Here is a 15,522-nt window from a genome sequence, read left to right as displayed (position 1 = left end):
CGGGTTTGGAATGACTGAAACATCCAAAAACAAAGTAAAACAAAGCGATCGTAATAAAGTGTGGGTCCCACACTTTATTAGAATCGCTCTTTTTTTGGATATTTCAGCCATTTCAAAACCAATTTTCATCAAATAAACGTTGAATTCCTTATAAAATTACATGCTCTTTCATATTTCATAAGAGGTTTCTCATTATATCACCAAAAAATGTTAGAAACTGAAATTAGGTCTCAACCAAAACTGTACGATCCCTTTAAGGAGCATGTAAAGAAGGTAGCCATGTGCATGGATTATTTGTCCACTCTTGGACATGAAAACTGGGATATTGAAGTACGCAGGGGCGGATCCAGGAATTCCGTAAAGGGGGGGGGGGGGGAGGGGGCGCAAATGAAGTACGGACATTGTATACAGAGGCTCCATGGCTCCCAAAAGTGTATGAATTTGGCTGCTTCTTACGCAATCACGGTAACATACCGTACATGCACATGACTTCCATTTAATGGTCATTCATTTGATGGCGTTCATTAATCCTGATCATTAACCAAAAACTGACCTTTAACAATCCCAGAAAAAACGAATTATTTTAAATCTAATTCAATCCATCAGGCCAAAGAGCACCAAACCAAACTGGACTTTTTTCAATAGTTGATGGAATTTACGTAAGAAAATGCCATTTTGACTTTGATTATGGGGGCCTCATTACATAGACTAAGACCTCAAAGCTTTCACCATTATTGACCATTGTCATTTCAGGCAACTACAGCATAATTGATCGCTTTTTTAAAATTTCCACACCAGATAATACTCACTACTCAACTTATTTCTACTCGCACATCCACTTACAGATGTAAGCCCACGTGATAACTGAATGTTCCTTTGCTGAAATTAAAGCTGGAAATAACATTTTGTTTTGCGAAAATAAAGTAACGTTAGAGCCTTCTTTTAGACCTTCATTTCTGACCTTTCACAAATATCATATTCATGCTCATAAGTGCCAATATTTTTTTCTACCCACAACCGCAAACTTAATCACTATTGAACATTCCTAGCTGAAATGAAATGGCTGCAAATGACAGTATTTCTTAGGTACACTTACCTGTGATCTTTGACCTTTCACCCCTCGCATTTCGTATAAATTACTTTTATTTCTTTTCTTAGCTTTCATACCCAATTTCATATCAATGTTAGCGATAGTGAAAAATGTAAATCTCAGCCACAATTCAGCGTTCTTTTATCTTTGACTCTGTTTTTTTTTTTCCATATCTTATTGGCGCATCTTCACCTCAGCTGGCCCAAATGGGTCATAGGTACAGTATCAAGAAAATTCATGGAGGTTTTTTTAAATTGTTTTGTTTTGTTTTTGTCCCGCATTTACCAGCTGTGAGACAAACAAACTCACAGATGGACAATCCGGAGACATAATGACATCCTTCGGGACAGAGGTATTAAAAGAAGAAGAAAATAAAACTAGGAAGATATAACAAACAAAGAACATGGCGATTACTAGAAGCTGTCTTTCTGTCTCCTTCAGCAACCAAGTATACTGACTACGCCCGGTGACTATGAGGAATGTCTGCTAGGTTTCCCGGGGGCGGCTGATCCCGCGGGGTGTCAGTCGTCGAAGATAACACTTCGCTGCCGTATGCTCATCCGGTCAGGTTTATTGCGGCGCAGTTTGGCTGGCTTCTCTTCAATGCCAATTTGCTGTCGCTTGAAGAAGCCAACCTAAATGGCAATAATAATAATAATAATAATAATAATAATAATAATAATAATAATAATGATAATAATAATAATAATAATAATGACAATAATAATAATAATGATAATAATGATGATAATAATAATAATAATAATGATAATAATAATAAGTACAAAAAAGATATCACAAAAGGATTTTGAAGAAGTTAGGTGCATTCGAGCACACAGAATGAAATCCGCAAAACAGAGAGAAGAGATTTATGAGACAAATATATTATGATCAATGAAATGATTTATGAAATACGACCGAAGATAATAGTTATTAAGAAGCCATGTGAGAGAAGAGAGGAGAAAACAAAGGAGTGGAAAAATGATAAAGCAGCATTTTATCAATGATGTTCAGTTAAATGCATGGTTTATGTGTTTGTCATGTTAACGCCGCAGTGATTGTATGAATCATTCTCAAAAATATCAAAAGCATAAAGAGAAAGGAACGACGGTTATTTCTAGATTAAGACAACAACAAACTCCCGAGTCACCAAAAGGAGTGAAGCAAGATCTTTAAAAAGATTTCCCTCAGCGACTATGAGTGAAAATAGTGGAAGAAATCATGCAGCGACAGCAGCAGCAGCCTTAGAAATCATCCTTAACGAATGATTGCCATTTTCTGGTTGGAAACGTAAATGCACGGACTCTATATTGAATTATTACTGATAGGAGAAGCGACACTTGCCTTGTATAGGATCAAGTTGGTCACAATCAGCACCGCTACTCCAGCGAGGCAAGCTCCGACCACGGCCCAGATGCCCGCCCGCCCCAGCTCGACGCCTATTTCAGCTGTGTTGTCATCGTCATTTCCCGTGGTCACCACCATCCAGCGGGGTGCGATCCGAGTAGTAGCCTTGGGAAATTTATTTGATTCAATATCAGAATAATTTTTCCAATATATATATATATATATATATATATATATATATATATATATAATTAATTAATCAATTCATCCATTCATTCATTCATCTATTTATTTGTTCGTTCATTCATTCATTCATTCATTCATCAGTCATTTATTCATCCCATTTATTCATTCATTTATCATTAATTAATTAATTAATTGATTCATTTATCTATTTGTGTAAAATTCAAATTTAACTCACTTTTGCTGTCAAATTTAACTCACTTTTGCTGTCGCGGTGATGTTTTCTTGGAGATGTACTCTGTAGGCACTTCCCACGACATTGAGAGTAGCGTCCGAAGTAAGAGCCAGAGCCCGTGAACTGGCCGTCTGCAAAGATTTTAGTCATGACGTATTAAACCATCCGTAAAATGCGTGAAGTCGGTGTTAACGATCATTGCAAAGGGGGCGTCGTTTGATACAGTCTGTGAAAATTATGTTCACGTCTGCCCATAAGTGGCATGCAAAGAATCCGACTGGTACTGACCACACCCAGCCGGTGACTGTCAAACTTCATTGTTTGCCCTCTTGTGGTTGTTGTTTGTTTGTTGTTGTTGTTGTTGTTGTTGTCACTAATCTAAGCATGGATTAATTAGTTAAGTCTTGCAAGAATTGATACATAATTGACGCTGAAAAAAATATGTGCTGAGCGACCAAAGTTCCCTCGTGAACGAAACAGACAAAATTCATGAGTGGTAATTAGTTTTTTCTTTGGGGTTTTTTGTTTTGTTTTGTATGGAAGCATGATTAGCTGCTATTGAGGTAATGAATCACATTTTTCATTTTGTGATATTCACACGAGTTACGAATGATGGCAAAAACTAAAAATAAAAACAACTTTTATTACCTTTATCTATTACTCTTTTACAATAGTTACTGAGTTCGTTTACGGGGTGCAATCATGATCTGGGTATTTTGCTCACAAAAGAGGTAGATGGCTGTGCTTAGAAATTAATTTTGGCAGGTCTTCCAAAATATGCCAAGAGCGCAATGGTAGTACTGGTAAGGTTACACGCAGGAAATAAGATCAGAAATCATCATAATTTAAGTTGTAAGTATTCGAAAAACACGTATTAAGTACAGTCAGGATAACGAAAAGGGCAAATTTACTGAATTCTTTGGACTCAGCACTGTTTGCCTGAAAGCATCATTTTATTCTTACAGTGCGCAGAACGTCGACCAGTAATCTTGACGTCACAATGATAGACGCTGTATCTCTTTCGGATGTCTTCCTCGTGCCCAACAACGGGATCGTGCACATGACTGAGTAACAGTCCACCTCCGACCCGAGACAGTCCACGACTTCAAAGTCTTCCAGTCCAAACACTTCCATGTCATTAGCCGTGACGTTTGCCGCAGAGCCCTGGCTGCGTCGTCGTCGTCGTCGAGCCGGTGGACGGTCGATTCTGTAGTAGGGGGTGGTGCTTGACTGTCCCTTCGTGGTCGACACTGCAGCCGGCATCGTGGCCGTTGTCACTGCTGAGGTTGCGTCCTGATAAAAAAAAAAGGAATATTACGCTTGCATTACTTTGTTTTTGTTATAAAACCAAACAATGTTCCATACTCTTCTGTGTATGTGCGTATAAAACTATCGGAAGAGAGTTTTGAACTACTGTTATGATGAAACAGAGAAAGCAAAAGACGTTTACTAGAAAAATTAGGTGGAACAAAGATAGAAAGAGAAAGAAAAGTAGAGAATGAGTAAGAGATTGAGAGAAAGATGGAGAGAAGGAAAGAGAGAGGGAGGAGGAAGGAGCGGAGGACAACCTTTATGGATGAATTGGTTAACAGTAAGTATAAGTTCTGGCCATGATGGTAACGAAATGAATGTAACGAAAATGTAAGCAACATGCAGCATTATCATTTTCACTGATATTACACATACAAATTTATAACTGACCGTAGTCCATGTCGAGGCTGTCTGTGTGGGCTCGGTGTAACTTATGTTGCAAGGCTCCCCTCCTTCGACTTCTGCACTCTCGAGCACCATCAGCTGACTTTTAGGGTCAAAGGTCGAGTGTGGCAGGCGTATCGTCACTTCCGTTTCCCCAAGCTTACTGGGTCCTTCATTCAAAATCTGATTGATGATAAAACATGGAACAAATACAGTTTGCATAGGTTTCATAAGCAACAGATCAAAGAAAACCGTAACAAAGTTGTCGGGTGTTTGTTTGTTTTGTTTTGTTTTGTTGCGTTTAATTATTTATTTATTTGTTAATTTGTTTCTTTATTTATTCATTTACTTTTTTGGGTGGGGGTATTTCCTCCCCGGAATCAGTCATTTCGTAACGAAATAGGACATGCGACACTTGGTGCCCCATACAAAACTACTGTCTTTGTCCATGGTTTAAAACATGTTTTCAATACTGCACCCCCTTCGTGAATTCGGGCAAATGGGTTTAACCCACCTCATATCGATGGGTGATGAGAGGGATTTCGCCCTCTTTCGACGGCGCGGTACGATTGCTGCCTGGTGGTAACTCCTCATAGAAGACGAATTCTGTCTGTGACACTCTGTATCATGTACAGAAAATGGGAGAAGTGTGCACAAAGCTCTTGGAATCTACAATGTATCAACACAAAATTCGGAATCATTCCAAGAAATATAGAGAAAACAGAAAGTAGTTTTCTACATGGCCTTTTCAAAAGTGGGTTTAAGTTTCGTGTTTAACGGCTTCGCTCGTAATGCGTCACAGTATGTTACAGAGGATGGGCTAAAACCGATACTATATTCAAATTCAAATTCAAATTCAAATTCAAGTTCAAATACACTTTTAATTTTCTCTTTTTCAACAGAATGGGATGTACAAAAAAATACATTATATGCAAATATAGTAATGTCATATTTTACTGAAATCGTAGCTTGTGGAACATATTTTTTTTTCTCATATAGACATGGAAGGATAAGGTTCATACTGTGGTCAAGGTTTTTCATGAATGTATGAATGTGACAAAAGTTTCTCTTGAGTGTACCAGTTACATGATGCTCTTAGGCATTCAATTGAAAATTGAAACTGACACTATACTTGCAACAACACTCACCCCCGTAAAACAATATCCGACCGTGTTGATACCTCGACTTCAACGGTAGCAATATTATCGGCCAGGGTGTCGGGTAGATCCATGTGCACGCTACCAAGAGAGAGAGTGAAGCGACGCCCATACGATCATCAATTTATACCAACAATTTTGTGACATCTTATGGAAAGCGGTACATACATCTTATCGAATAGCGGTATATATAAGTTTATTTGACTGGGTAAATGTTTTGCTAAAGGGTATTCTGTTACAAACGCCATAGAAATTTCATTGTAATCTGAAACAAAATTGAAATCCTTTGTCTTGGTGGGGTTTTTTTTGCGATATTATATATCATAATACAGGCGTGGTATTCACATTACTTGGAAGTCAGACGGAGGAGTACAGTCTGTCTTAACATCATATAATTAATTTGTGCTCTATCCTGTGAAATCATACGTGAAAGAAATATTATAATAATTTTTCTTCCTGTGTTCTACAAACGTATATGGGCATTTTCAAGGTAATGGGACCCCCAACGTTACATTTGGTGTTTCGGACATATCCACAGTGCTTTACTTTCTAAATGAAATACAATTGCTTTAAGTGATTCCTGAATAATATTTTTTTCTTTAAATAAGTCACTTATATATTGTTTTTATTTCTGCAAATTGAAGATGAAAATCTCATGTGAACGTATGTAACAGGTGGACAGACATTGGTGTACTAATGTATGACGGTCATATTAAGTATCTTCCATGGAAAATGATCCTTTCTTTACTAAATGAACTGATATGGATGATAAGAGATAACATCATCCAAAGAAATCAAATTACCTGTGCATTAAGGTACATTTATAGAGTTTAGGCTGAACGGATGTAACATGGACGGACAAAAATGTAACGTCCACGTCTGTCCACATGTTACATACGTTCGTTTTTTTCTACAAGTGTACTATAGTGCACGGTTAATTTAAATTTTGGGGTGCTATTTACCTAACTGCAGCGTGTATGGAAACCACAATATTCCAAATCGGGATAAATTTACGGGAACCACTGATCTCTATGGGGAATAGAGATCAGTGACGAGAACAGAGTCACTTGTGCTGAAGTTGAAAAACCACGAACTTGGTCTCCACATCAGTAAGTAAGTTTGCTAGGTTTCAACTGAAGGCAAAGTCGACATTTTGTTATTTCCAAGAAAACAGAGACAGTAAACAAACCTGGAGACGTCCATCCGGAAGGAGACATTGCTTCGATCACCACTGACAGAATCAGTGGCAAATTGTAGCTCCAGCACGATCTATACTTGAAAGAAACACAGAAAAAAATGAATGAAAATTAGGATAAAAAAGTGGAGGGGGTGAAATTATAACGAGGTCATATAATAGGAAGATTCAGGGGTATTGTGTGACCTAAAACAATCAAACAAACAAACGAATCGGGGTGCGTTGTAATGATATGACCCTGATCATGACATTCTTGTGAATTTCGTGTTTTATGAATAAGAATGATTCAATGAATTGACAAAATGAAATAATGTATCACTGATATCATTGATAGTTAATACACAACATAATTATACAATAAGCATTTTCCATGATAGTTCAGCTTATCGTGCTTGATCCGCTATCATACAAAGTCTCTCAACTCAACTGAAATTCTACATACTTCTAAAGCATACTCTGTGAATTTAATTCAGGTAGTGTATTCAGACTTATATTATATTACGAATGGTAAACATTTCGAACATCATAGCATTTGACATGATATTCAAATTCTTAAAACATATTTGATCGAGGCTAATTCTTGAACAAAGTTTTGCCAAATCGTTTGATTTGTAGAAACTACTGCTTGTTATTTCGCTACACAAATCTACTAACATAAGATAAATCACATCATCAATTATATCTGCGCCAAAATACGCTTATCACTGTCTCTCAATTTTCTTGTTTGTAGTCAAAACATTTGAGTCATGTATATTCGAGAAAAGAGCAACGATCAGGAAGTAACTGAAGCCTTACTTTTTTGATGGTGTAGCGTTCATATCATCAATTCTCTTGTATAGATTTGTAAAGCATCGGTGGTATCGCGTGCTTCCAGATGATCAATGACGATTTCAAATACAATTCATACACCCAAACTGTTCATCCAATGACACACATGCTACACGAAAATCATACGCAATATCTTATTTATATCAGGGTTTAGCGAAAATGACGCAGTTTCCACATCTCCTTGCCTACTTTTGCATATTCCTTGATACCAGCCGTCAAGGTCACAGGACAATGGAGGTTGTGTACTCACCATTTCATCTGCTTTCATGGGATTCCCCAGTAGACAGGAGAATTCCCCAGACTTCGAAGCATGGTCCTTGGTACACGTCACGCGCTCTTCATTCTGTAGCTCAAGAGAATTTGAAACTTTACAAGTACATTTTAACAAGGCGCTCAGTAAAAGATAACAGTTTACCAAACTAACAAGGAGTTAGAATAAGAGAGTATAGGAGAGACAGAGAGGTAGACAGTTATAGAGAGTGAAAAGGGAATAGGGAGGGGAGATAGCGAGAGAGAGGGCAGTTATCTAAATTACTATAAAGCCGTAAAAGAAAAAGACAGAACACTCGATATCATTAGTTTTGCTTTCGTGAACTGCATTAAGCGTCCTAAACAACTCTGTCTATATGGTTGAGTACATGTGCGGATTTTACGATTTCGAATCGGCAAAAAAGCAGAGCTATATTCAAGGACAAGCAGATAGATATGCAATTGTGTTATCATATTGTTCACGATGTATGTATTTTGCGTATTCATTTTGCTGGTGAATTTGAGTGTGTGGGCCAAAATATGTTAAAACTATATAGTCTCTGCGACTGTGGTCTTCTAAAATGAATGTAATCCTACTCCTTTTAAAGGAAAAGAAGGAAAGCGCAAGCCGCAAACGTGTCTTCATCCACTACAGATCCTGTGAAGCAAACTGTCGGCCACCAGGGCCCCATTTCATAAGAGATGTTAGGATAGCAACTCTTGCTGGAACGTGGAATGACAACTTCCCATAGCAACAGCCAATCAGGAAGCTGGATTCTTGTCGTTACCATGACAACTGCCATTCCAGCAAGAGTTGCTATCATAGCAACTTTTTTTGTTTTGTTTTTGTTTGATAAAATGAGACCTAGATTCTCACCTCGGTACGCTGTACAGCTCGTGTGAAGAAGAAGTCACGTGGTTCTGTAAAGTTCAGCACCGATTCGTACGCATCCTCCCCTTTGTTTAAAATGATCGTCCTGATGACCACAGCGCCCTCTGCGCCAACGATCAAAGGCACTTGAGAACTGCTGGGACAGTGACCAATTACGATTTCTATTCATAGACAAGTCAACTTTATAATACTTGCATACAGCAATAATCGATATCACAGCGGGAGTATTGTAAACGAAATTCAAACACAGGAATACACAACTACACAAAGGAGTGAATCTGGGATACCACATGGGGAGTTCTGAATTGGATCCTATTTCTGAGGCATCAATAGTGGCACACTGCAAAAAGTCCGGTGTTAAATAGTGAACACCGAGCTGGTGTTAAATTTTCGGTGCTCATTTATGGTGTTAAATTAACACCTCCGGGTGTCATTTCCAAATTTTAAACTGTTTTTTGAAGATTTTCTTAGTAACTGCACTTCTTGTTGATTTTTAATTTAAACAAGACGATCAAGAATTTTACATTGAAATACTAGATTTTTGAAAAAATGCGAAAATAAATTTACACCAAAGTAACACCAGCTGGTGTGGTCTCTTATTGAAGCTGGACGGGTGTTAAACCATTGATATTAACACCAACAAATATCAAATCAACACCATGTGGTGTCATTTTTGAATTAACAGCAGTACAGTGTCAAAATAACACCAGGTACAGTGTCAAAATTAACACCACGAAGTGTCAGGTGAACACTTTTCAACACCATCACAGTGCATTTTTAACACCTGTGGGTGTGGTCCTTTATTGAAGTTTGATCGGTGTTAGATTTAACACCCGTGGTGTTAAATCTAACACCGATGTTTTTACAGTGCAGGTTCATGATAAAGATCAACCTGTAGTAGTACAATAAAAAGGTGAGTAAATGCTGTCATATTCTTATGATTACTATTGTCATTGGGCCACACAAGCAAATCTAACTTCTAATACAATTGTTACAATACTGCTGTCCTCAGTGTATACTGAATTCAATGTGTACTTCAGTATATTTGATATGTCACTATCACCAGGACCACTCAATTCTATTTCGAATTCCATCATCGTTTACAATGACAGTTCTATTTGTCATTGTGATTCTCTTCTTGTCTCCTCCTGCCTGGACAGATAATTCAAAAAGCCCTGGATGTCCTCAACAATCAGACCAGATCCCGTTTGGAGTACTGGATGGATGGAGTACATGTATATTATATATAGTGACTCGTGAAGAAGAAGAAGTTTTATATTGTTCACTTGTATTGTTCACTTGTTTCATATCCAACGTAGATAAAATATTCACATATACGATATACTCGCACGCATCACGTGAAAAGTAATAACTCAAAGAGAAAACACTGCAAGATGGTTGTTAAAAACAAGTAGGTCCTATAGGGTATAAAATTGAATATATCGTCTACGGGTATAACCAATCAAAGTGGTTAAACCCTGATTTGTAAAATCTTCAGTATGATAAAACCGGACATTATGTATAGACATCATTCATGATTGTGTAACCAGTAAAAGTCTTGAATAATAGATTATTGCTAATAGCCTTGAGATAGAGGCACTTACATAGGGGTAGCAGAGATGGACAGATCCGGCACGCACACCGTCCCGTTGCAATCTCGAAGAATTGGGACCTGTTCAGGCACGATTTTGAACACAAACACAGCAGAAAAGCATTGTACAATGTATATCAGCTTATAACTATGCATGCCAGACGTTCTTGTGGGTCAGTAGTAGTGGTAATTGGATTAGAATCAACCACTTGGAATCAACCACTGATATCTAACATGACAATACCATGTAATAGTACACTGTACCTCGAAACGTCCAATCATCACTCTTCAATTGTTGACAAATGAATGATACGCAGGTTTTAGCCAGGCGTAGATGTAAAAAATGTACAAAATATACCATTAGACTGGGCATTAGACTATACACACGCTGTACCCATCGCATGGTCATGTAGGAACCTACATATTCATTGAGATCACCAGTTATGGTGATAGTACAAATTGTACTAAAAACGGAATGGTCAATAATTTATTTAGAATGTATATCTATATCCAATATACTCATTATTTTGAGAAGATATTAGCGTATCCCAGATTCCCCGATGCGGAATATCAAATTTCATTCCTCATTGATCGCTTCTATTACCGATAGTTTTCGATAGTATCGTGTGCTTGCGTTCAGAATCGGCGGCAGAATTCCGCCGTCACCAGCGTTGCTTGGGTTGGCTGCTATATCGTAGTCGAATTTAATCTTGATTGGTTGCAGCTTTTGACGTATGGAGTTCTGTATGAAACGAATGTACAGTATGAAAACACAACACGCTTTTTTTTTCAACTCTTTCTACACAGCATGAAAACAGTCAGTCGACCGTGACATTACAATCTAAATGCTTACGTTGTTTTTTGTGATATGATACAATGCATGGGGTTCATAAAGTTCTTTATTTTTAAACTGAAAATCATGTTATATACTTAGAGACTGTAGAAATTATCGAAAGTCTAAAAGGACGGGAAGGCACGTTATACTATAAATCGACCCAGAAACATTATTCAAACATAGATATAAATCTATACATCTTCAAACCACGGTCGAACGGTGGGCTTGTTTAATCATTGATTGTTCGCAGTGGCACAAATATTGTCTGACGAAAAGCTATGGCATTCTGCTAGCAAATACTATGTTTTTCCACCGTGTCCTAGACTCCTACTGTATTTATTGCAAATAACAAACAACCAAACAAAAAGAAATGCAAAGGTTATATTGAAACAGCTGTAGAACAAAGAATTTTTGTGTGTGTTCATTTATCATTCCGCGAGTGACATTTTCATGTTTTACCACCGTATCTAAAACCCGAACGCTTTCCAAGGCCTACCCAAACAACTGCAGAAGTAATAGCGATTCATACTTACAAGCACGTAGGCCGTGTAGGACATACAGGAGAGTACATCTTTCGTCAGCGTCACCGTTTTATGCAGGATGGCCGAATCTTCCCCGTTCGGGATGAGAAAGACGGCCCTTGGATGCTGTCGGCGGAAATCGCACGTGAGTGTGCAGGAAAAATCTGGAAAAAGTATATGAAAAATTCGTGAATTTTTCGGATTACACCGTATCAAATCCGAGAGAGAATTCTCTATATTTGATAATTTATGTGTGTGTGTGTGTGTGTGTGTGTGTGTGTGTGTGTGTGTGTGCTTCATGTGTATGAATATAATGTGTAGTATTCGTTTCTTTTGGTCTGTCAGCTCCGCTGAGTACAAGGTGTATTCACGGTCATTTTAATTTATACACTCTTCAAACGACATTCCCAATACTCGCAAGACAGGGAGCTGGAAATCCTACGCCCCAAGCAGCAGATTTTTATTCTTTTATTTTACTTAGCATTTTTTTTTTTCAATTTAAAGCAAAACGAATTGATATATTGATTTTTTTAATGAAATATATTTCATTAACATGTAAGGCATGCGAAAGGGCACTGGAATAGGTATGAAGGGTAGGGAGCCTATATCGCGCATTATTGAAGTGATGATATAAAGGATACCATTAATATGACAAAACGAAATCAGTGTTTTCTCCCAATCTTGTGCATTCTAATAAAAAAAAAAAAAATTGACATACAGTAAAACAGAACAGAAACAAACCAACCAACCAACCAAACAAACAAACCATATGTATTTGCTGTTCACGCGGACTAACCACAATAAATTCATGATTGTTTATTGTTTCTCGGATTGTGGATAACTATAAAAAAAAACAGACAGACCACCGGATATAGATGAAAATGAAATAAGAAATATATATTCGGGCCCCGTTTTATCATAAGGTATAATCGATTGTAAATTCCCTTACCACAGAGGCTGCCATGGACATAGACTTATAATAGAAATCAACTATCAGTGGCGGATCCAGAGGGGGGCACAACCGGCGCACGGCCCCCTTTAATTTTTACTTAAAAACAAAGAAAATAAGAAGAAAAAAAATGAAATGAAACCCGGAAGAGGCACCAGAAAAATTAGTCACGCCCCCCCCCCCCCCCCCTTTACAAAATTCCTGGATCCACCCCTGACTATAATCTTTTAATTCATAAAACAGGTCCCCGGACGCTTACAATGTATGCTCGATATAGTCATGTCAATATGCGTATCATTGTATTCCAATGAGTGACAGCGATTACGAACTGGAGCTATACGGTTATTTGAGAAAATTCAATCCAATTATACAATAAAGAGTTCGTCAGTTTTACCTAATATTTCTGGAACTGCGGGTCCCGTGTAATGCAGACACAGGTAGATATTAAAACTGTGCAGTATTTGAAGAAGCAGAAACAAGGTAGAATAAATAAACACGTTGTTATATATATCGTTGACGACAATAGACACGAAAGCAAGCGTTACACAATGCTACATGAAATTAGTTGTAACGAGTGCACGTCACGATTCCGACACACATGAGCCATATAGTTCACGAGCACAGCACTCGGGGTAATAAGGCCCATGAATCCGACGCTAGGCAAACAATTACGGCCCACGAGTCCAACGCTAGGTAAAAAAGGGCGCAGGAATCTGACACTGCACGCAAACAAGGCCCACGAGTCCGACAGCCATTATTTCACTGGGCGTAATAATGTTGTATATAACGTTTGCGTATACGTAGTTTGTATAGGGGCTATTTTCATGCCATTTTGTGGTTTCTATTGTATTGGTTCTAGTGTTTTTTATATGCATTATTGGTATTAACTTGGTAATATCAAACCCAAGAATTTGTCTCTTGTTCTGTTTTCGTCCCTAATTTTATGCAGAATTGTCAAATGTAAAAGCTAAAATAAATATTTATTTTGGATACACACGCAAACCCATCACAAACTTCGGAAAATGCACACTCATAAACGTATAAACTTTACACGAACATGAAAATTATGGTCCTATTTAATAACATGCAATTAATACAGAGAAACAGAAGAAGATATAAGAGTATGTCACATATACTAGTCAAACTGTAATTGAGTCAGGTATTCGACGTCTAGCGGTAATATCCGTTATAACAGACAAAGTTACCCTGATGACATTTACAAAGTTAAAAAAAACCCCAAAACAAACAAGTATCAGCGTGTTGCATGCGCGAGGTAAAAAGAATTGTTATCGATGCTTTATAAATTTATAATAAAAAAGTAGACAACTTTTGAGAAGAAGACAGAGTTACTTTTTTACCTTGAAACGGCGGAACCGTCGTTGAGGACAAGGTCACGATTCTCGAGGTCAATTCCCGCTGACCCGTTCAAGGACATACGGACACCAAAACTCACCACGGGACGTGACCTGCGTAAATAATTATTGTCATGCAAATTGCTACACAAACACGGCAATATGAGAAAACCTGGGAGTGTTGAGTAAAATCAGATCCCTCTATCAATAACTACGACAAGTAAATGTCATCATACGGATTATTGAAAGGTTTATAGCGCAAGAAAGAGTGGGAAACATTGAATAAGATTTGTTTATGTTTTATGATAAACAGCTTCGTTTCTTCATTTTAGGCAGTTAGTCTCACGGTGAAAATACATTTCTTATTCAACTTGTATACAATAAAAGTAGCAAATAATGACAACTACAATAGAATTTAGGGGATAAGAAAGTTATAGAATTTTAGAATGACACATTGTCCAGAATAGTAATACTACCGGGTGATCGCCGTCACATTAAAGGGAATATTCACCTTACTCTTTTCTCATTAGATAGCATCCGAAACTTTCGCCAGTTATGCCTTTTCTCTTCGACACAAAAGCGAGAAGAAAAATGGTATTATAGTTATTCTACAAATCAAATCGTTCTATTTTTCACATCTAGTGATGAGAACCTTGTAAACAGAAAGGGTTTTAAAGGATAATTGCCCTATCAATCATCTTTTATGTACTCGCCACTGAGAGTTGTGAGACAATGAATGACATCTTCATTCTTTTTGTCTCCAATTTGCGCAGGATATACAGATTCATGGAAACAAGTAAATTTTATCTACCTACCTACTTTCATGTTTTTTTGTTTAATAATTCTTACAATATTCTTTCAAGTCAACTTGTAGACATTCGTGAAGCTTATTTTGCTCCTTTACGCCCATTCGTTAGTCCATCTATTGAAGAAACTAAATTATGTCCGGATCACTGATAATTTTTTTTTTTGTCTTATGCTATTTCTAAATTATAATATTAATTACATAATATATAACCCAACTCTGATTTCATTAATCGTGAGTAAACATGGCAAACGGAAGTGGAGGGCGGAGATTGCGTTTTTTATCAATTTCTTTACCTCAAAACCACAGCAGCGTCGGACTGGTATGAGCCGATGACAAGATCTGAAAAGAGAGGCAAGAATGGTTAGTGCTGACAGTTTCTGTTTTCAGGTTTTGGCAAGATGTCCACAATGTAAATTTTACAAGCTTTTATACAATGTATGTCATATATACTTTAATGAAACATCCATCAGTAATTGGTTCATTTGACTGTGTTAAAGTATCCCCTTGCACAGTCAACGTTAACCCGGAGAACAATTTTATTAAACTTTATTTCAAGACCTATATATTTCTAAATAGATTTAAAGAATTTACCTTT

The 15,522-nt window shown here is 37.4% G+C and overlaps 1 protein-coding gene across 1 annotated transcript in view; it reads right to left on the bottom strand.

Moving 5' to 3' along the window:
• Positions 1-1,518: 1,518 nt before the first annotated feature.
• LOC139736255 (integrin alpha-5-like) overlaps positions 1,519-15,522 on the bottom strand; it is a 29,006-nt gene continuing 15,002 nt past the window's right edge. Inside the window, exons 13-27 of the mRNA XM_071646987.1 lie at positions 15,221-15,266; positions 14,126-14,233; positions 13,162-13,217; positions 11,831-11,982; positions 11,067-11,204; positions 10,476-10,543; positions 8,857-9,004; positions 7,981-8,073; positions 6,897-6,976; positions 5,065-5,170; positions 4,557-4,733; positions 3,819-4,148; positions 2,882-2,986; positions 2,435-2,602; positions 1,519-1,725 (exon numbers count right to left, since the gene is read on the bottom strand). Of these exons, the coding sequence (XP_071503088.1) occupies positions 1,612-1,725; positions 2,435-2,602; positions 2,882-2,986; positions 3,819-4,148; positions 4,557-4,733; positions 5,065-5,170; positions 6,897-6,976; positions 7,981-8,073; positions 8,857-9,004; positions 10,476-10,543; positions 11,067-11,204; positions 11,831-11,982; positions 13,162-13,217; positions 14,126-14,233; positions 15,221-15,266 (1,889 nt within the window). The 3' untranslated portion in view covers positions 1,519-1,611. The remainder of the gene's footprint in view (positions 1,726-2,434; positions 2,603-2,881; positions 2,987-3,818; positions 4,149-4,556; positions 4,734-5,064; positions 5,171-6,896; positions 6,977-7,980; positions 8,074-8,856; positions 9,005-10,475; positions 10,544-11,066; positions 11,205-11,830; positions 11,983-13,161; positions 13,218-14,125; positions 14,234-15,220; positions 15,267-15,522) is intronic.

Source organism: Diadema antillarum, unplaced genomic scaffold (assembly GCF_040938485.1).
Source record: "Diadema antillarum isolate AM-2024a unplaced genomic scaffold, OU_Dant_1.0 seq00000634_RagTag, whole genome shotgun sequence".
Classification (NCBI taxonomy): Eukaryota; Metazoa; Echinodermata; class Echinoidea; order Diadematoida; family Diadematidae; genus Diadema; species Diadema antillarum.
Note: the sequence above shows the minus strand (reverse complement) of the source record. Positions and strands in the feature narration are given on the sequence as shown.